General features: G+C 45.0%; 1 protein-coding gene across 3 annotated transcripts in view; it reads right to left on the reverse strand.

The window, feature by feature from the left end:
• Window positions 1-21,667, reverse strand: part of DST (dystonin) — a 1,528,317-nt gene that overhangs the window by 570,172 nt on the left and 936,478 nt on the right. For all 3 annotated transcript variants that reach the window (XM_086926448.1, XM_086926449.1, XM_086926451.1), the window contains one exon: window positions 14,261-14,349. In XM_086926448.1, coding sequence (XP_086782574.1) covers window positions 14,261-14,349 — 89 coding nt within the window. The remainder of the gene's footprint in view (window positions 1-14,260; window positions 14,350-21,667) is intronic.

The following is a 21,667-nucleotide window of genomic DNA, read 5'->3' on the forward strand; positions in this document are numbered from 1 at the left end:
CTGGATGGGACAGTGTACTCGGGTAGACTGTCTCATGTGAGGGAAGGGGTGGACTGCATGATTAACAACACGCCTAAACTCTAGTGGCATGCTTTACCTTCATAGTCCATTCTTAAACTCTAGAGATATATTCATCACAGTGCGTCCTTATCCTAAGAGGATGTTTTGCCCGTAGTAGTTTATAGAATGCTGGGAAACGGTTCAGGTATTAAGAAACAGTAACCGGCTGAGGAGGGCTCATTCACATTAATAATGAGATCACCAATGACGCGATCTCATTTTAAGAGGTTGCCGCGTCTCATAAGTTTTAAAAGCGGTAGCAGATACAGGTAAAACGGGGAGAGTAGGAGGAGGAGGGGGGAGGAGAGTAGGGGAGGCACGGCCTAGCGGCCGTGCAATCAAGAAGTGAGGGGGCGGAGCTGGGGGAGGGTGTGAGAGAGAGAGTAGGCAAGGCAGGCGGCTGGGGGCATGTGCACGCGCTTTTAAGCTCAATGCGCATGAGCATTGAGCTTAAATTTCTCGTGCACTGCAAGGAATCGCCACGATTCCTTGCAAGTTGGTTCAAGAGTGGATAAGCCCCCATAGTCTTGCAAGCTCGATGCGCATGCGCATCGACAGGCGAGACCTAAAAACCATTGTAGAGGCATAAATCACATTAGGGCCTGGCGCCCTACAAACCTAACAGTCCTCCTGGCCAACTGGCCTTCTCAAAGGGGCTCATATGCCTTGTGTCCAAAATGTCAGGGCTGCTGCCAATGCAGCGGAGTCCATGTGCGCAATTGCGCACCTAAACGTTGCAGCTGTCACTAAGTGCTGTACAGCTGTGAAAGTACGGGGACAGAGGAGGGCATCTCACTCCTATCTCACACAATGCCCCCAAAGAACGTAGCCTAAACATTGCTGCTGGCACTAATTGCGGTGAAGCTGGGAATGAAAGGAAGGCCTGGGCATTGAAGGTGCCCTCCGAACAAAGGTGCGCAAAACGTTGCAGCTGCCCGCGCTGGTGTGGTGCTGCTGTAAATAGAAACAAAGGCCCTGGCACAACTGTGCCCTCTGGGCCTCACTGGGGCTCTGGAAACAAGCATGCTGCACGTTGCAGTTGCCCTCTGTCAAGCGGGGCAACTGCCTCCTCGTTGGAGCGGCCGGCTGCCAGACGGGCCACTCAGGAAATAGGCGTGGGGCATGAACCAGCACCACAACAATGCCAAGAAATGCCCTTATCAGTGGGGAGCCGGCTCTACTGCTGGACAGCCCAGACTCTAGCGCTGAAGGGGGTGGCACAGGCGACGTTGGAGCGGCCCGCTCTCCTGCGGGTCCGCTCGAGGGATAGGCCCTGCCTCGATTTTACCCCCCCCCAGTCATCCCTTACTCACCAGGCTCTCGGCAAGGGGGAAGACTCCTCATCCTGGGCACTGTCCAGCGCAGGGTGGGCTCCCGCCTGGATTCTCTTTTTACTTCACCCGGGCCCCCTCCTGGGACCCGGGACTTCTGCACCGACAAGGTCAGCACTGATGCAGGGCTTCCCTTACTCACGGGAGCCCCGCGCTGCTCTCAGCAGCCTCGCTAGACTTCCTCCTTCCGGGGCAGTCTCCGTCCAAGGTCAGGCAGATATGCCTGACTTTCGCTTCACGACCTGGGCCGCAGCGGTGATTTTTAAAAGATAGAATGCAGGGTGGGCTCCAGCAACTAAAAATAAATACAAAGCGGCCATGTGGGGTGGGCACCCATGATTTAAATATAAAAATAAGCGGGCGGGCTCCCGCTCACTCACGGAGCCTGGGGAATCCCTACACTGGGGATTCCCTCCCAATAAAGTGCAGCTCAGCGCTGCAAAGTCCACGCATTCCTCCTAACGGAAGTGTAAAGAAATAAAGTGCTCTCCAGGGCTAGGAGCCACAGCTCCGCAGCAAAAGTCCATGAAAGATCCAGGGGGCAATGCAGGGCCCAGGGAGGCAAACCCTCATGGCAGCCCCCCTGGGCCCCAGCAGCAGCATGCCCCTTCAGGAACAGCATCAGAGTACAGACAATTTTTATGGGGTCTCAGCTCCTATATTTATACCCAGAATTCCTTTGTCTAAAGTGCAGGGTATGGGGAACCAGATACAACTGATTCAGGGTGGAATTGGAGCACTTTGTTTTGAAAGCTTCTCTTCCCCTTTGTCAGGTGGGGGCTAGGTGATCAGACACACGACTCCTATTCAGAGTCAGGGGATTACCCCGCCCACTACTCACAGCCCAGATGTCCTATTCAGCCCAGCGCTGACTCATCCTGCCACTCCTGGGTCCACACACACCTACCAGCTCCTGTCACTCACAAGCCAGATGGCTCCTGTCACTCACAAGCCAGATATGCAATTAACATCAGGCAGGCAGACACATAGCACACATAAATGCCACCTTCTAAAAGTGGCATTTCTAAAATAACAACAATAAATCTGCACACACCATTGCACAACATTTATTCACACCATTTCATACATACCAGACTTGACCACACTGCTCCTCTCATAACAAGAATTATCACTGACACACACTGAACAGGGAATCCCCAATGCATTCCTATGGGAGGGCAGGCCAACCTTTCAAATGTAACACAGAGAGCGCACGCACTTTACACTGGACCACAGTGCTAAAGTGCCTAGAGGGCTAAAACCACCAATACCATGTCAGAGAAAAGGCAAAAAGTTTAGGGGTGAACCTGCCAAAAAGGGCCAAGTCCAACAAGTTTCTTTTCATGACTTTCCATGCTAGAAGCACAGAGCCACGAAGAACACTGATCACTTTTGTGGAAAACTAGGTCCCTGAAAGGGATCAACACAGTCCCTAGAAATCCGTTTGCCGAACAGTGAGGATGGGTATGTGGGTGTCAGAAGGAACCTGTTAGGAATAATGAGAACATAGAGCCGATACTCACAAACATAGAGGGGATCACCTAGGACAGAGGACCGGCAATCGGAAACCTGGGTAACTCTTGGTCCGAGTCTCTGTTTCAGGAAGTCGAGGAAGGACCTTACATCAACAACCAATCAGAGCAGGCGCTTCAGGAGGAAAAGGCCGGGCTGGACGCACCACGGGGTGACGTCAATGGAGCCGGAAGAGAATACCGAGAAGACCCACGAGGAACTGAATAGATCGAGAAGTCGGAGAGACGAGACACCACAACGGAGGAGCCCGCTGAAGACGCCGCTGACGTGGAGGAGTGGTCCGAAGATTGGTGGATCCCGTCTCCCCCCCAGGAGGGCGCAACCGCCGCCATAACTCAGGAGAGTTACGGCTTGGAAGGTGAGTGACTCCGCACACCGGGCGCAGCTGAGCCATAACGGGAAGTGGGAGGGACGTTTTTCGGGAGGAGGGAGGAAGCGTTGAACAGGGCACTGTTAATAGCGCTCACAGCACCATTGTTGTAATTTACCCTATGTTGTCCTAAATATCTCCCTGAGCACTACCTCCCGGCACTTCTCAATTGTCCCCTCACGCTAGGCAGCTAGGGTCACAAGTCCAATTTTGGCCAACCAGTTGTCGTCACCTTAGGAGTTCAGACGTCGAGTGAACCTCCCTCAACTTGAGACCCTAGACACGGCACCGGGTGTGGTGAAAGTTTTCCCTCTTTTGATTTAGTTAAAGAGTTCTGTGGCCAGAACACTTACCGTCCTCCTTGTCTTTCTCTTTGAGCGTCCTGGGGGTCGGCAGACACCAGAGGATCCAACATACCAAGAAGAAGAAGACTCTGAGTACACCAGCCCAAGGACTCTAAGCCCTAAGAAGACACCACAGCCATCCTTAATTCATTTAATAAACAGCACAATTGACAGAACATTAAAGCATCCTAGCTTCTATTTCCGCCCATCCCTCCCACAGGGGGTAAGGAATCTGCACCTACATGTAGTCTCTATCAGATAAGGCGTTACCAAAGGTAAGTAACTTGTTCATCTTATAGACTTTTAGCTGCAGATTCCTTACCGTTGAATATATACCCAAGCGATACCTCGCAGGAGGTGGGTCTGCGGGCCAATTTCACACAAGGAAGTCCTGCAGGACCGAATGGGCAAAGTGCCTATCTCTACAGACCTGTCTGTCCAGACACTAATGTTCGGTGAACGTGTCCATGTTGCTGCCTGGTAGTTGTCCACGACTGGAACTCCTCATGCTTATGCAGTAGTCGCAGCTTTAGCTCTGGTGGGATGAGCTTGCAAGCCTTCAGGATGTTCTTCATGACCTGTGCGTAGCAGATTTTGATGCAGAGCAAGACCCATCTAGAGATGGTTTGCTTCTGCACAGATTGACTATTTTTTGAACCAAAATACCTCAGGACGACTTGGTCGTCTACCTGAAACCCTTGTGTGCGGTCAGGTAGAACAACAATGCTCTATTTGGGTCGAGACGGTGGAGTCTTTCCTCTTCTTTAGAGGAATGTGTAGGAACATAACAGGTGGGCAGGGTGATAGATTGGCACACATGAAATGGGGTGACCACTTTCTGTAGAAAGGAGGCATGTGTACGAAGCACCAGTTTGTCAGGATAGACTAAGAGGTAAGGTAGTTCAGATGATAAGACATGCAGCTCACTCACTCTACAGGTAGATGTAATTGCCACAAGGAACGCCATTTTAATTGCCAAAAGCCTGAGGGGACAGTTATGGAGAGCCTCGAAAGGAGTACACATTAAAAAAGTACAAACCAAATGAAGGTCCCACTGATGCATAATAAATTGTGAAGGGGATTAGATGGACAAGACCTGTTAGGAACCTATGTACAATAGGGGACTTGAACAATGAGGGTTGGTCAGAGCCGCAAAAAGGCAAGAAGAACAGTTAGAAAGCGCTTAGGAGTGTCCAGAGCAGAGCCATGCTGGGCAAGACAGAGAATGAAGAGTAAAACTTCAGAAAGGGGGGCAGAAAGGGAATCAATGTGTTTTTCTGCATTTCATCACACAAATGTTTTCCAATAGCAGGCGTATACCGTCTTTGTGGAGGGACGCCAGGCAGCTAAAATGGCATTACATACTTCGAGAGGAAGGTCGAAAGCTGTCAACTGTCGCCACTCAATCTCCATGCAAGACAGAGATTGGACAGGTTAGAGTGGAGAACCCTCCCCTGCTGCTGCGACAATAGGTTCTCCCAAATGGGCAGATTGGTCGGAGGATAGATTGCCATGCTCAGTAGCTTGGGATACCAAACTCTCCATGCCAAGTCCGGAGCCACAAGGATGACTTGGGCCCAGTCGTTCCTGGTCTCTTGGGAAGTCTGGACAGGAGTGGTATGGGCAGGAAGGAGTACAGGAGACCTGAGCTCTACTCAAAATGAAAAGTGTCTCCCTGTGAGAGCTGCCTTTGAAACTCCAGCATGCAGAACCGCTGACAATCCACGATGGATGCGAACAGATCTAACCAAGGCTCTCTCCACTGAAGCATTGCCCCACCTCCGAACGGAGATGCCATTCATGATCTGCTAGGCATCAGAGGCTGAGTTTGTCCTGGCTGGCATTCAGGGAACCACCAGGGATATGCCCTGCTCTTCCAGCCATGCCCAGAGACGCAGGGCCACTTGACAGAGGGTACATGACCCCACACAGCCCTGGTTGTTACAGTAAATGTAAATGTTTTTGTACTTGTATAGCACACAGCTACCCGCAGTGGGTTTCCCGGCGCTTGTACGAATACCGCAAGGGAACCCTTCCTGGCTTTCCCTGTGAAGTGTCCACTCCTGGGCGCCCCCATGGTGCAGACCAGGCATCCCTCGCGTTGTGGGGGCCGTTGTGGAGACTAAGCAAGCTACTGCCCAGAGTTGCAGCGTGGGATCCATGATCAGAATAGGCACTGAGGCGAGAATATCCAGTCAGGGGAATTAATGAGCCCGAGACCCGCCGGGGCAGGAATCGAACCCTGGTCCCTGGCCAGAGCTCTGCATCGAGGTCTGCCTGCTCTAACCATTGAGCCACACTTCTCCACAGTACAACATGCATGTGGTGTTGTCAGTGAACACCTGCACTATCCTTTACTTGATGGAGGGTAGAAAGGCTTTTAGGGCCAGTCGGATCGAATGGAGCTCCAGCAGGATGATGTGGAGTTCGTATTCCGCTGGAGACCGCAATCCTCTCATCCTCACCTCTCCCAGATGGCTGCCCCAGTCCAGGAGTGACGCATCTGTCACTACTGTGAGATCTGGTTGAGGAAGGGAGAGGGGTCTGCCTCTGACCCAATCGCAGTTTGTTAGCCACCACTGCAGATCATGCGCAGTTCTCTCCAAGATCTAGACCATGACAGAGAGGTTCCCCTGATGCTGTGCTAACTGAAACTTAAACTCCCACTGCAGAGCCAGCATATTATATTGGACATGTGAAAGGGAGCCTCCGAGAGGGAGTAAGGTGTGACTTCGACATGTTGAAAGTAAACTCCAGCGACTTCATGAGATTTGCTATAGTCTGGATTTGGGAGACAACAGCATGGGGCAAACCCACCTTCAGCAGCCAGTCGACGAGATAGGGGAAGACTGACACCCCTGATCTCCTCAGCTGAGCTGCAACCACCACCATCACCATGGTGAACACCGGAGGGACACTGGTAAGGTCAAAGGGGGGGTACAGTAAACTGAAAATGCTCGTGGTCAACCATAAACTGCAGGTATTGCTGATTAGCAGGCAGGATGGGAATGAAGAAGGAGGCGTACTGCAAGTTCAACGTTACCTTCCAGTCTTCAGGGTCCAGGGCAGGCAAGACCTGGGCCAAGGTGAGCATTTTGAATTTCTTCTTCTTGAGGAAGAAGTTGAGGGCTCGCAGGTCCAGTATAGGGCAAAGACCTCTGCCTTTTTGGGGACCAGAAAATTGTGGGAATAGCAACCGCATCCTACGTCTGGCCCTGGAATCCTCTCTATCGCTCCCTTGGCCAAGAGAGCCATGACTTCCTGCGGGGAAGGGACAGATGATCCTCCAGCAGCCGGTTGTGAGATGGAGGCATGGATGGAGGGGTAGTCTCTTGAAGGGGAGAGAGTAGCCCCTTAGGACAATCTGTAGAACCTACCTGCCCAGTGTTGTGAACTAGCATTGGGGCAGGCGATGGCGGATCCTGCCGCCAGTGGGATGTCCATGATGGGGCAGATTAGGAGGGTTTGGAAGTTGCAGCTGCCGTGGGGGGTGGGGGGGTGAAGGCATGGAGTGACCAGACCATTGGCTCCCTGACCCACAAGGTGTGTGGATACCCCACTCTTGGCCATGCAGAGGCTGGGGAGCAGGCACAGCTCGGTTGCTAGGAGGGAGCTGACACAGTGGGAAGCCCCTTCCGAAGCCACAAAAGGAGCGAAAAACAGATTGGGGATTACAGGAGGCCATAGAAAAGCCAATGGACTTGGCCATAGCTCGACTGTCCTTTAAGCGCTGGAGCGCCAAATCCACCTTGTCTCAGAAGAGACGGGTGCAATCGAAGGGCATGTCTATAAGAGAAGCCTGGGCATCCCTCAAAAAGTCAGTCATCTTCAACCAGGTGTGGCACTTCGAGGCCACCATCGAAGAAACCACTCTGTGCAGTGAGTCGGTTGTGTCAAGTCAAGTCCACAACAAGGAACTTTGCAGCATCTCTCCCATTTGCAACAGCGTGACAGAGTTCAGCCCGGGCCTCCCCGGGGACCTACGGCAGCACTTGCACAACTGTGTCCACAGAGTGTGGGAGTAATAGGCATGCTGTGTTCACAAGCCTCTTGGATTCCCTATCCAGGGTAGCAGTAGAAAATCTACCATGGGATGTTGAGGCTTGGATCAATAAGCACTCCAGGGTAGGGTGTTGGGTGAGGAATTTTGGGTCCCAGGAGCGAGGCGGCGGCGGCGGCGGGCAACCATCCTATTCACAGGAGCCCCTGTGTTGGGTTTGGACCAAGTCCCCAAACAGGAGTAGCGATTCATATGTGGAGACTTTAAGGTTGCAGCACCTTTGTCAAGATGTCAGTCTTGACTGCCACCGAGGGCAACTGAAGGTTGAGGATCTCAGCCGCCCTCTGCACCACCATTGAATATATGGCTCCTTCCTCCATAGCTATGGTAGGGGGAGAAAGTATACCAGTATCTGGGGAAGCATCCAGTCTACTGGCTTCATCCAGTTCCTCTCACTAGTCCATGCTAGGGTCCTCCTCATATTGCTGGTATTCTCCAGGGTCCAACGGCCCATCCATTCTTACCCACACTCTAATCCAAGGGAATAGGGGTAAGGCTCCTGTCACAGCTAGAGGTGGCGTCCGGCGTCGCCCATCGGCACTATATCAGAGTTGAAGATCACAATGGGGATGGTGGAGCCGGGGGGCCGGGAGCATCAGCAACTGGATCTGCATCGGGGAAGGTCGAGTTAGTATGACCGTCACTGGTCCTCATCCAGGATTAGACCCATGGGGGTCCACTGGAGCCAGTGCCACCAGCGCAGAACCAGATGAGGTGCCCTCCCCCTGCGCAGGGCCCAAAGGTTGGTCAGAGGGGTTGGACCACCAAAATATGAGGCGCATGGCCTGATAGAACTCTTTTAGTTGGGCAGGGTTGCTCTGGCTCCCAGAAAGTTAAGGAGCCATGGAGTCAGCCCAGGCGCAAGCTCTACTGAGGAGCCAGGCCTTAAATGTTGACTCTCCTCCCTCATCTCCTCGGCGGATGGGTGAAGAGAAGTGAAGATCTCTTCGACTTATTCTTTTTCTTGTGCCTCGACCTACCCGAGAGACCCAAGGACTTGGAAAGGGACGACAACCTAGGACTTTGCAAGCACTTCCTGGACATTTTTGTAGACCATGACTTTGATTTAGGCACAGTTGCTTGCCTTTGCGAATCAGGCTCAAAGGCCCTGATTTATAAAGATAAACTTACACTTTGCAGTAAGTTTACTACTGTGTTGGTATTCACAAATTGTGAGTGTAATATTATCACTACTAATTTTACTAGTAGTAAAATTACACTCATAGGGGCACATGCATCAAGCATTTTACCAGTCACAAACGGGCTGATTCACAGAATCAGCCTGTTTGTGACCGGTAAAATGCTATTTTCGATGCATCAAGCCCATAGGCATTGCCAAAACAGGTAATCGCAATTCTTACGATAACCTATTTTGCGAATGCAGTTAGGGAATCACAAATTGTGGTTCCCTAATTGCGATGCATTCACAAATTGCATTTTCGCAAATTGAAATTGCAAATTACCATCAACTTAAAGTTGATGGCAAGTTGCGATTCCCCTGAAAAATGCAAACAAATCTATTTTTCAAAGTGCAATGTGGTGCATACGCATGTCCTTATGGGATGTGTGTGCACCACATGTGCATACTTACCTTTGTTGGGAGGGCATCAGGCTGGCCTTTTGGCCCCTTTGCACCCCTGAGATTGCATGCGCAATTTGCAATTACCTGTTTGGTAATTGCAAATTGCGAATTCTGTCCCATTCATTCCTATGGGCCTCTAGGCCCACAGGAATTAATGGGACAGCATTCCTTAATTGCGAATTGCAATTTGTGATTCGCAATTAAGGGATATGTAGGAATCGCAAATATTTTAGCGAAACCTACATGCATAAGGAATAGCGAGAATCGCTATTAAGGAATCGCTATTCCTTAGATTAATAGCTTAATAGGCCCATAGTTTGTGAATACTAAAAGTTGTAAAGTTTCTAAGGCAAGTGTACACTTCAACAAAAGTGTAAGTTTACCTTTGTGAATCAGGCCCGTAGTGTTTTAATAATCTGACTTAATAGTGAATTCAGATTTTTAATAACAAGCAGTAACTTTGTAAAAATGTAGGATTCCTAATTTTACTACTCCTAAATGCCTTTTGTGAATACCGAAAGCCATAAAGTTAGGATTTTGTCTCAGTTTAGGAGTAGTAAAGTTAGAAATCCTAACTTTACCATTCCTAAATAACTTTTGTGAATATCGAAAGTCGTAAATTTAGGATTTTGTCTCAGTTTAGTAGTAGTAAAGTTACAGTAGCGGCTCCTGTAGGGAGTGCTGCCGGCGGTGAGGCGGGGAAGGAGCAGGGTGGGGCTGGTAAACTATGGCATACGGCCTAACAGAGGTAAGTAAACAAATAAATAAAATTAATTTCGTTGCGCGCGCTGCATTGCATTTGGCAGCGCGAGCAATGACATTTTTTTATTTATTTATTTTGTTTACTTACCTCTGTTCGGGCGTATGCTGTAGTTTAGTACCCCCAGCCTGCTCCTTCCCGGCCCCACTGCTCCACAGCACTCCCTACAGGAGGCGCTACTGTAAAGTTAGGAATCCTAACTTTACTACTCCAAAATAACTTTTGTGAATCCCGAAAGTCGTAAAGTTAGGATTTTGTCTCAGATTACTTTTATGAGGCCTAGAGTTCTTAACACGACTCTGTTTGTTCAGTCATACAGCCACATGAATATTGTGGGACATTTGGTGTGGGGCAATATATTAATTGCTCCAGTAATTTCAATAATAGATTCTTAAGCATTATGTATAAGGTAAGGAAGTAAACATACTTCCCATACTAAAGCAAACACCATGGTGGCTTTAAAAACTTATGGTAATAGCGCTGGGTGGTGCATGCCACAATACTGACCCAAATTACTTGAGTGTTCAGTTACCTCTGGAGCGAGGGTGGAGCTACCTATAGTCAAACACTATTGATACAGATGTTTGAAGAAAGGATAGAAGCGGCAAAACTTTGAGTTTGAGTGCATATGGGCTCTTACCTCGTGGGTTGCAAGCGGCTGTAAACGGACCGGTAAAGACCGGCCAGGTCACTTACTTCGTCAAGGGAACAGCCCCGGCAAACAACCTAAGCTGTCCTCCATGTCTCCCGGCTTTTGACGCGAAAGAGTCGGGAGGCATCAGTGTTTTTGTAGCCACATTGGTCTGTAGCTGCAGGTCTGTCCCGCACCACGTGATCGGTGGGCGGTGTAGGCCTACGTTTTACATGGCGTTGGGCTGCACCTGGAGTATATTGTATAGCACAACTTTATTTAACACCAGAAAAAATGTTTTTTAGTTTCGAGAATACGGGGCAGATCATTAGCTGTGATAGTAGGGCGGGTAAGGACAGCTGGGTGCCAAATCAAGGGTCCACAGTTACGCAACTCCCTATTGGATTTTTAATGTGTGATAAAATGGCAGAATGGTATGTAAAAGTACTATATGGTGTGAGTAAATAAAGTCACAAGAGTACTATAGTTATTAATCGGACCCATCATTTGGGTATAGTCGGAGACTAATGTTCTTTGGTGGAAGGTTGACACTCGGGACTAGAGGATGCGGGGTGGTAGAGTCACGTATAGATTATTGTCATTAGTGAAATGCATCATATAGGTGTGCTAGACAATTCTGTGCCTATCTGATCCTATATATATTGTGCACTGCATAGATGTTTTGTATTAGATTAGACTAATTTCAGTTATTAAGTTGGGGGGCTGGATGGCGTGGTAAAGTAAAGGCATGTGGACAAACTTGGACATAGGTGGAATACATCCTATAGGGCTTCTAAGGTCTATTACCCGATTGCACATGTATTGAACTTGGTATATGTGTCCCGGGGTTCTTACCGGTTAGTATCTCAACTGTCCCCATGGGATTTCATCATTCAATCCCAATGTATGGGTCTTTAGTTTGTACACCCATTGTTGTTCCATAGTCAGTAGTTTCCTTGGCAAGGCCCAGGTATTATCTATTCTTTCTATTATTGTCCAATTTACATCCATGTCGGTGTGTCCTTTTTCCAGATAGTATGTAGTCAATTTTGTGGAGGATCTCTTGCACCTTATAGTGCTTTGGTGTTTGTTAATCCTAATTTTGATTTTTCTAGTAGTCATCCCTATATATCGAAGGTTACAGGGGCATGTGAAAGTATATATCACGTTATTGCTGTTACAATTTGTATTTTGTGGATGGTTGATGTATTTGGATTGTCTGGTAAATGCACATGCCATACACGAGCCACAGGGGTAATGTCCCATGATACAGTTGAGGTTTTCTTGCGTAACTATGAACCAACATGTGCCTGAGGCTTTTGTTTTTTCGTAACGAAAAAAGTGGAGGTTTGCAGGTAAGTTTATTCGATGTAAGAATCCTCCAGTTTTATAAAAATTATTCTCTTGACTGCTTTGGAACAGGAATTATATGTTGTAACACATATCAGTGAGTCAGTCTCAGGCTTTTTATTTGTGTCAAGCAATGCTGCTCGTGGGGTATTCCGTGCTCTTTTCTGTGCTTTTTGAATAATTTTTGAGGGGTATTTCTTCGAGATTCTCTGTGAGCTTCTTTGATTCCTCGTTGAAGTCTCGTAGGGCTGAACAGTTTCTCCTAATACAGAGCAACTGTCCTATAGGGGGATTTTCTCTTAGTGACCGCAGGTGGGCTGTTGAAATGTAATAAGATATTACGGTCAGTTGGCTTTGTATAGTGGGTGCTTGCCCGTTTTCCACCTTTTGGTAAGAAGCTTATGTCAAGGAAAGAAGTTTTCGCTATGTTGCTAGTCATGGTGAAGCGTTGGTATGGGTTGAGTTGGTCGAGCCATTCTCTGTAAGCTTCGATGGTATAGTTGGTACAATGCCAGATTATCAGAATGTCGTCGATGTATCATTGTCATAACCGGATTTCATTATGGTAGGGATTGTTGTTCCAAATATGCTCTTCTTCAAACCAGCTCATGTAGAGAAAAACTATACTCGGGGCAAAAGTGCTGCCCATGGAAGTCCTGTGTTGTTGTAGGTAAAGCTGGTCTTCAAACTGGAAGAAGTTTTCTGTTAAGGCAATATGAGTTAATGTCATAATCCAGCCGATCAGGTCTTTCCAGGGCCAGTCTTTGTTCTGTAGGAGTCCATTTATGATGCGTAGGCTCTCTTCTAGGGAAATGCTCGTGTAGCGTACTTCTACATCTAGGCATATCAGGGTCTCACTGTTAGGGTCCATTTCCTTGTCGTCAAGGAGGTTCAGAAGACGTTTAGTGTCTTTAATGTATGACCGGATTTTGGTAACCAGTGGTCGAAGGAACCTTTCTTTCCCCGTCCAAGTCATGCGGAGCTAGCATACCCACACGGGTTGACCAATCATCCCCCCACACCGTGTCCGGTTTGATATAGGCAAAAAAAACTCAAAGCTTGGTGGGATACTTTTTCGTTATAGTGCCTTATTCTGTAGGCCTTTACCAAGGATTGACTACTGGCAAGACTACTTTTTTAATGCATCTATTTGATCCTTAGCATTGAGAGCCTGCAAGAGATATGATCAATCTTGACTCGTACCTCAAGAGTTTGGGCTGTTACAGATACACTTTTATGTGCCCCTTGTCATCATGGTGAAATTTTTAGAGGCACGATGAAGGTTGGCTGCTCCACCTGCCGCTCAGGCATCTCTAAAGAGTGAGCATCCAGAAAACTATAGTAGGAACTGGTGACTCTCCTAACAAGATGGTAGGATATCTTTCGCTAATGCACTTAAATACGAAATCCTGCAAACTATATAGACATGACAAAACAGTGAAATAGATTGACCAAATGTGCAGACACCAAGGTCGTAATCGTAGCCTCACTAGTGGAACATTGCTCGAATTGTTTTAATCTCACTGATTCTAAACCCCTGGACTCTCTGTATTTAAGGACTGCATGGGCTTTCAAGAGTCTTAAAATATTTCCCTGATTTAAGCAATTCGGTTGCCCTCTGATGTTCTGGAAGGCAAAATCTAAATTGCACGCATCAGTACTTGAATATCATTATTACAATTACTCACCCTACTTAACAGGGTGTGAGCAGTTCCGTTTACAAAGTCATGGTTCTACTATGTTTTACATGTTCTCTTGTAACCCACGGCCCGCTACATCCTTGCTATGCCTGACTCTGGCTTGCAGTCCTTTTTCATTTGTTTTAAATGGGAATTTTTGCCTTATGCATTTCTGTCTATGTTGGTGTATCGGGTTCTAAAAGGTCTGCCTGTTTAATGTTTTCCAGCTCACATCTCGTTTTATTCTAGAGTTCTGTCACACTTGCTCTTGGCAGTGTGGCTGGCACGTGGTCTCCCTGATACCCTGTTCCTAACTTTTCACTAGATCCAAGTATGCAGCATTCGCCTGGGAACATTTGGTCTTTTTCCACCATGGCACAGGTATTTATGCAAGGAGTTAATTTAGGGTGATAATAGCCTCTTAAATTCCCCCTTTGGCTAACTTGAGTAACGTACCTGTCTCTAAAGTGATATTTTCTTAATGATAGAAGTAGGCTTTACTTATATGATAATAACAAATTCTATTCAGTTTAATAGGTATGGCAAAGGCATCTACTTACTTATCTCTATGTTTTGCCAAGAACATCTGTGTGGACTGTAATGCCTCTGATATTTGTTCTTGTTTGACTTCCATTTCTTCTCTGGACATCTAAAATTTTAAAAAAGAAATGCACATCAATATCTTATAGGCTCACAGCTGAAACATACACTTTCCCTTTTTCTACATGCAGTCACACATTCCCTTTCTCTCTCCCATCACATTCTGCTTTTATTCCACCCTCATCTTCGTTGCTATTAGCATGTACATTTTTAAACTTCGCTGGACTCTACCAGGGATCATTCGGATATACAACTTCCAATAATATACTACAGTACAGCTCATAGGTTAGGACGAGGGCTACTGGAATTATGTGTTCCTGAGGACACAGCGTATTTTTGCATTTAAAAAAAAATCTTTCTAGCTCTAATGGATCAAAAGTTACTTAAAACTAAAAATGTGGCAACGCTTGTTGGTGGTCAGCAGAAGGCATTTCCCAAAGGTTGACCGTTCACCTTTTAGTTGCATATTGCTGTATTTGGGTGTTATATTAGTACAAATAAAGTGACACCTTTGCCAAGACCTTGTTAATGTGTAAAAATAACAAAATAATGAACTGATACTATCAAACAATGTGCTGCATTATGCAGAATTATTTGCATTTTTCTTGCCACATAATGTAGTGCCCCCTGCCACATAATTTGGTCTTTACTTGCTGCATAGCACCAGTGGCCCTGATTATGACTAACATCAAGTATATCTGTATATGATTGGAGATCCCAATATTCAAAGCCAGGGAATGTCCGCAAAAACACCCCAAGATCCGGAAAAGATGGGCAGACTATCTGTGTCAAGGTTGTTATGCGGGCCTCTTGGGTGAAGGAGCAATTACGTAGTTATGTCATTTATTAGGTGGGGTGGGTGATGTGGTGGCATCTGAAACGTAGTAGTGGAATAGTGAAACAGGGAGGCATTCAATATGTTTATGTTGTATTATTTTGCATAACCATGATTATGATAATGTATAAACTGCACTTCAATGACAATAATTGTAATGTCTAATATGACAGATGTATCATGGGGTAAGGAGATCTTCACTGTACATGACCTTTGAAATAATAAAATGTGTTACAAAATATATATATATATATATATATATATATATATATATATATATATATATATATATATATATATATATATATATATATATATAACACTACGCTGAAAGTACACACTTATGAACACTCAAAGACATAATTTATGCTGCAGACAACTTTTATTTATTTCATGTATGAATATTCTGCCAATGTCTATGTGGATGGTCTATTGGTCTCAGCCCAGCAGAACTTTTCTTGGATACTCTCCCTGAGGTTCAGTCAGTTGTGTTAGAGACTGTTACTCTAAGATCACTGTTGGTGTTCTTGTCCTGAGATGATTATATTCTGTTTGGTGAAAACTACAAATTGTGTTAAAAAATATGATAAGGAAGATGTATGAATTTGAATTTTGATGATATGCTTGATAGTGCTCAGTGATGTAAGTGCTCAGTGATGTAAGTAGCAATGCTTCAGTCTACCTTTAGCACCACACTGACTCTTTTCCTTGCTGATAGCCCTTTGGCAGGAGGTCTGATATTAAGGTCCTAATGAAGGGTAAGTTATGCACTTGCTTAGATATTCAGCTCTATCTCAGGGTCCAGGCAGCTTCACTGCAGCAGTTTAACACTGCAACACTGTGCAGTTGGTTGGGTCAACAATGTCTGCATGATATCTCTGCGATCAAAGCAACTCTGGTCAAAGGACTCAACATGATAAAATAATGCTTATCTATAGGTATGTTGTGATTAATAAGTGCAGTGTTTTTAATCAAAGGGGAGCTTGTAACACATTTTATTTGACAAAGACTTTGGTAACCATGGATCATCAACCAAGTAATTTATATGTGAAGGTGGTGCCAGCGCATTCAATAGGATGAAGATTTCTCCAAGACAGGAAAAAAACGAAGAATTGCACAAGCTTTCCAGGATGAAGCTTTAATGGTGTTTAACCAGAATATTGGAAACAGAAATATCATGGGGAAAAATACAGTGCCAAGAATAGCGAGGACAAAATAACATGACAGTAAATTTCTATCGGCTAGCCAAGTTTTACTATATATAACGTCACATATATGTACCTTGCCGATATGTATATCTTCACGGTACATAGATGTGGAGTTAAGAATAGTAAATCTATACATACTTATTTCCTCCTACCTTCTCAATATTTTGGTCCTCAATATTTTTGTCACGATATTATGTCCACACGATATTTCTGTTTCCAATATTCTATCAAGGTATCCACTTAACTGGTGCATTCTTGTTTGAAAGTTGGGATGCCACAAATCCAGGTCTCGGTATTTAATTTCAAGACTTGTAATAATCATTAAGGTCTCCATCAGGAAAAACCTGGCTGTTCAGAAATCAGCCCTTTCGCAGCACCAAAAGAGTCATAAGGTGAATCGATGCCTAGAGCCTCTTCTCTGACAAAGAAAACGCTTCAAAGGCAGGACTTCTCGTGTTTTATATCATGCATGTCTTAGTTTTCACCACTGAGAAGCATATTGGGTTATATAAATGCTTTTTAACTTCCTTCTTCTTGAGTTTTACAGTCAGAGCTCCCCTAATTGTTACATTGGCGGTGATGTGCATAGAGCACATAACTAACATGTGTAGCTGTAAAGCTCACGTTCACCTGTAGGCCTCTCCGTACTGAATAACAGATGCTTATTGCTACCCAACTCAATAATATTCATTTTATCAACCCCAGAGTTACACACACACCAATCGACTGCCGCCTTGAGTGCCACGGACAGCCGTAAGACTCTCTCAGGTGGAGGATACTAGCGCCTAGGGGCATACACTTCACAGCGGAGAGATGTCGCAATTATTTCACTATTTACAAAAGCAGCTTCTGTATAGAGCGCATCAAAGACAAAATGTGTGACATGTTGTCACTATGCAAATACATTATTATCATGAAAGCTACTGCGCCCTCTGCCTGTCGAGCCATCACCCTGAGCCCTCTGCTTACAGCGCCCACCGAGAACTGAAATGCTTCTTGGAGTCAGGGTTGGCACCTTTCTCAGGGTAGCATCTGCGGCGTAACACAAAATGACACCCCTCCTCTCCCCCTGGAGAATGTGACGAGGTCACAGCACTGCTCATGGGCAATTATGCCATTCCCGGAGAAAGCCTGAAGTCCACTCACCAGCCAGTGACAGACCAACGAGAGAGCTGACTGGCGCATGCTCCAGACATGAAGCCAGCGTGGTTGCAGGGCACCTGGTGCATGCTCCTTCACGGCTTTTGTGAAGACATTTCTTATCAGCTTTTATAAATAAACAAGCTGATAAGAAATGTCTTCCCGAAAGATGCAAACCAGGTGAGCCAGTCTGGCTCGGAAAGAAAGGGGGTCCACAGAAAACCCTCATTTCCAATGGTAGGCCACCGTTTAGCATAAACGGTGACGCCGGCCAATGGAAATGAGGGGCGGAGCTTAAAGCCCTCTTCTGAAAGTCCTCACCTACAAAATCTCTTGCGGAGGCGGCGCAGGGCTCTGCCCTGCAATGCATGCGAGACCTAAAAATGAATGTGCCCTTGTGTAACGTGTGTACTCATGTAAAGCGCTCCAATACCTTCGGGTCGAGTTCGCACTATATAAATCTGCAAAAAAGGAGGGAAGACTTGTTTGTGCCATTAAGTAAGTGCTATACATAACCACAGGGTAGATGTATTTAGAGAGGAGGCTTTACTCAGATGGATGTGCCAGTACAACTATTTGTGTTTTTCTTTCAATGGAGGGCACAAAGAGTTGTTTATGAGGATGCTTTACAGCTAGCTGCATTGCAGCGGTCGCCTGTATGTTTCCTCATCTCCGCAGTTAATTGTGGGTAGCTGGTTCATGCAAAATCACATAGAGTTCTGCTTCAAGAGTTATTGAGACAGTACTAGGTGAAAAGCTGAGCATGGAACTCACTATATATTACCGGGAGGATCTAAGCGTTGCAGGTCAGTTAGCTTCTTGGGTAGAGGTAAACCTGAAGCCAATTTCGGAGTATCATTAAAAAAATAATTAAAAAAATTAAATGAGTTGAGATGTTTATAAAGCGTCAGCCCAAGGTATGTTTCCATATCAATTGAGCTGATCTAAGCCATATAGTAACATTCAATTCCATATGTTAATGGTAATGTCCAGAATTACAAACCTATTCACATTTGCTTTACTTTAAGGTCCACTAAAGTAGTCTACCGAAGAGGTCTACGTATAGTCTACTAAAGTATCTAAGAGCATACTTTCTTTGCAGCAGAAATTGCACATATGTGCCTACAGGGAAACTGTAAAAAGACACAGCAGGGAGAAATGTAAACCATAACAGAAATATCATTCCTTCCACAAAGTTTGGAGTCTAAACAACTGTAAAGGAATGCATAGATGTAGCCTAGGAAAATATAGGGGTTTCAATTGTGATTTCGTTTAACTCTAAAATGGCACCACTGTCCTTGAGATGTATTGAAAACGTACTGCATTTTACTTTTACTATCCAGAAATCTCTACACAATGCAACATGTTTTAAGCAAGCCCTTGAAGACACTTGATCATTGAAGGTCTTAGGACTCCTAGGAGATGCTTCATTAATGCTTTGTCCAGTTGAGCAGAAGGTTATCTCCCGAATTGTAGATGCTGATACTTGATAATGAAAACAAAAGTTTATATTGCACTTTCTGCTGGGTAGTTTTATTGGTCCATACAAGCTTTACATTTAATAGACTGACAAAGTGAGCCAGTTTACTACCCTTGCATCATGACTTTTCCAAAAGGAGTTTAGGAGCCTTCCATTTTGTAGAAAGTATGCATTTTCTTGCCTTTGTATTCTTTCAAAATCTTTGACATGTCACAGTAAATAGGCAATGGAAGTCAACCCTGTGAGATTTCACCTGTGAGCTAATTTTTCGTTTTGTTTGGGCTTTAAGGTGCAATGTCTTGATCAGTGATAGTTTGCTTCAGGATGTATTAGCAAAAGGTTTGCCTTAGTGTTGGTAAGACAGAGCCAATTTGCCATTTCAGCTCTTCTAGTCATTAGCCAGCCACATCCTTTAATATTTACTTTAGCCAAAGGTGTGTTCATCTGTGCTTTAGGTGAACGGTAACTTGCTGTTCTGACTAGGGCAATAATGGGGGACATGCTGCATTTTTGAGAATGTGCAAGGAGATGGATCTGCAGGATATTCTAAGTTATGAATTGTTGCAGAAAATTGCAACAGTCTGGGATTTGAACCCAAAATAGAGCAGATGCTTATTAAGGTTTCTCCTGACGTTCCCATGAAATCTTCACAGATCTACAGCTAAATGGTATGCCAAATGAAAAGGAAGGTGGTGACGTCCTCCATAATAAATTTAAGACCATTCCTTGTAGAATATCCAACTGCAGTTCAAATATAGAGTGTTAAGTGGATGAAATGTAGCAATGTCAATGTGCCTATAGGGTTGTGTAACTCTAAGAACGTGCACCTGAAGTAATGACAAACAGTTTTCAATGTGCACAGTACAATTAGAGCAAACTTCACACACAATTCTTGTAGTTTCTTTCTCATATTTACTATATGTCAAATCAATTATTGGTTAGTGAGAGCAAGAACATATCTTGATTAATAAGTGGGTCATAAACTGTAGAGGACATTTTAATTCTCTATTGCTTAATTCAGAACTAAATTGCTATCACCAATTATAGGGAAAGCCTCTGAAATTGACCTCTTGCCCATTCAATAAGCCTAAAATAGTCAAATCAAAAAGGCAGCAAACCAATTAATTTGACCGAGGACCCAGAGTCTTGTTGAAGTTTGCTTTCGTGCAAGTTTGGTAAAGCTTGATCACTAGATTATATGGTTTATTCCTCCCAGCATGGACACTTGACCTTGGCACTCAAGTTAAAGGATAGTTCTCTACTCCATGCAGGTATTTTGAAGGGCTAGTCTTATTGCTGACAATGCTCTTTGTAAGAAGAAAATGGCTCAAAACACAGATTATACAGGTAGTGTAAAAGGACAGAAGATTACAAATGCATATCCAGCCAATACAAGAATGATGGGAGGAAGCAAAATCAGAATCCATAGTCAATACAAAATTATAAAGGAAGATCTGGGACTAGGAAATGAAGAAAAATTAATATGTGTGTAATTTAGAAAAGCAACGTCCTAAAAAAACAACCCACGAGAGCAAGACATCCAGCCAACACATACATAGTCTAATTTAAAACTAGGCATAAAGTTATCAACAACCACCAGTTTTGGGCCCTCTTCTGCATTATGCACCTAATGGAAGATGTGTAACTACTCACACATCTTCCATTAGGGGCCCCTTTTTAGATCGCTTTGGATTTCTACCGAGCAAGTTATGACAGTGATTTTTTCACACTGTTACTTCACTATTTTTTAATCTGACGTCCAGGCAAACACTATTAAAGGTCTTTGTTTGCTTTGATAGCCATTTTAATACACTTCACTTTACTTTAATTTTTGCACTGCACATATCAGCCTCACCCTATGTATTAACAATTGTGGTGACCTTACCTTAGTCCTGTTATGCGTCGCTAAAATACAACTGGGCGATCGCACACAGACTTAGGTTCGGAAGTCCTACATGATGAGGCTCCGCCACTAGGTGGGCTGATAGGACTTAACCAGCAACTGTTGATAGTCTTTGTTAAATCACTTTTTTGTGCAATTACACCAGTGTTAGGTGATATATCTCAGCGCCACTTGACCTACAGGCTTTGTTGTTATTTGAGTAGTTACACAGGGGGTATTAGCCTGTCTATCGTTAAACACCTCCCTCGGACCCTCTCTTACGAGTTGTTATATTACCTAATGGAAGATGAACATAAATGGCACTTGGTGCTTAATTTGTAAAATAATGAGTGCCAGTGACTGAAGCTTTTCTCGGAAGCCTGCAGCCGGTGCAATTAAAAAATGGCACGCTGAAGATGCATAGCCATGAAACACCTAATGACTCTTTAATCCACTATCAAACACTTCCTCCTTATTAATCTCACTCTCGTAGGTCTATGCTTTCCTCATTTGTGATTATGTTCCTCTATGATGCGTTTGCAACTTGCCTAAAAATATTTTCTGACCTGATAAAAAGCATAATCTCCCTGAAACATTTCATCACCTTTGGAAAATAACTGCTTGTGTTTATAGATTTTTTTCAGGCATTATTTTTTGTTTTTTTTATAGTATGTCGTACGTCATCAATAAATATACATTCCTTTGAAGCTTTGATTTCAGGTGCTCGTATACTGTTATGATCTATGCTTCTGTGACACTGTTATCTTATATTCTGACACATTGAAGTATGGTGAGCGAGCAGGTTAGTCAATGTTTGAGAGA

This window comes from Lissotriton vulgaris, chromosome 6 (assembly GCF_964263255.1).
Source record: "Lissotriton vulgaris chromosome 6, aLisVul1.2, whole genome shotgun sequence".
NCBI classification, from domain to species: domain Eukaryota; kingdom Metazoa; phylum Chordata; class Amphibia; order Caudata; family Salamandridae; genus Lissotriton; species Lissotriton vulgaris.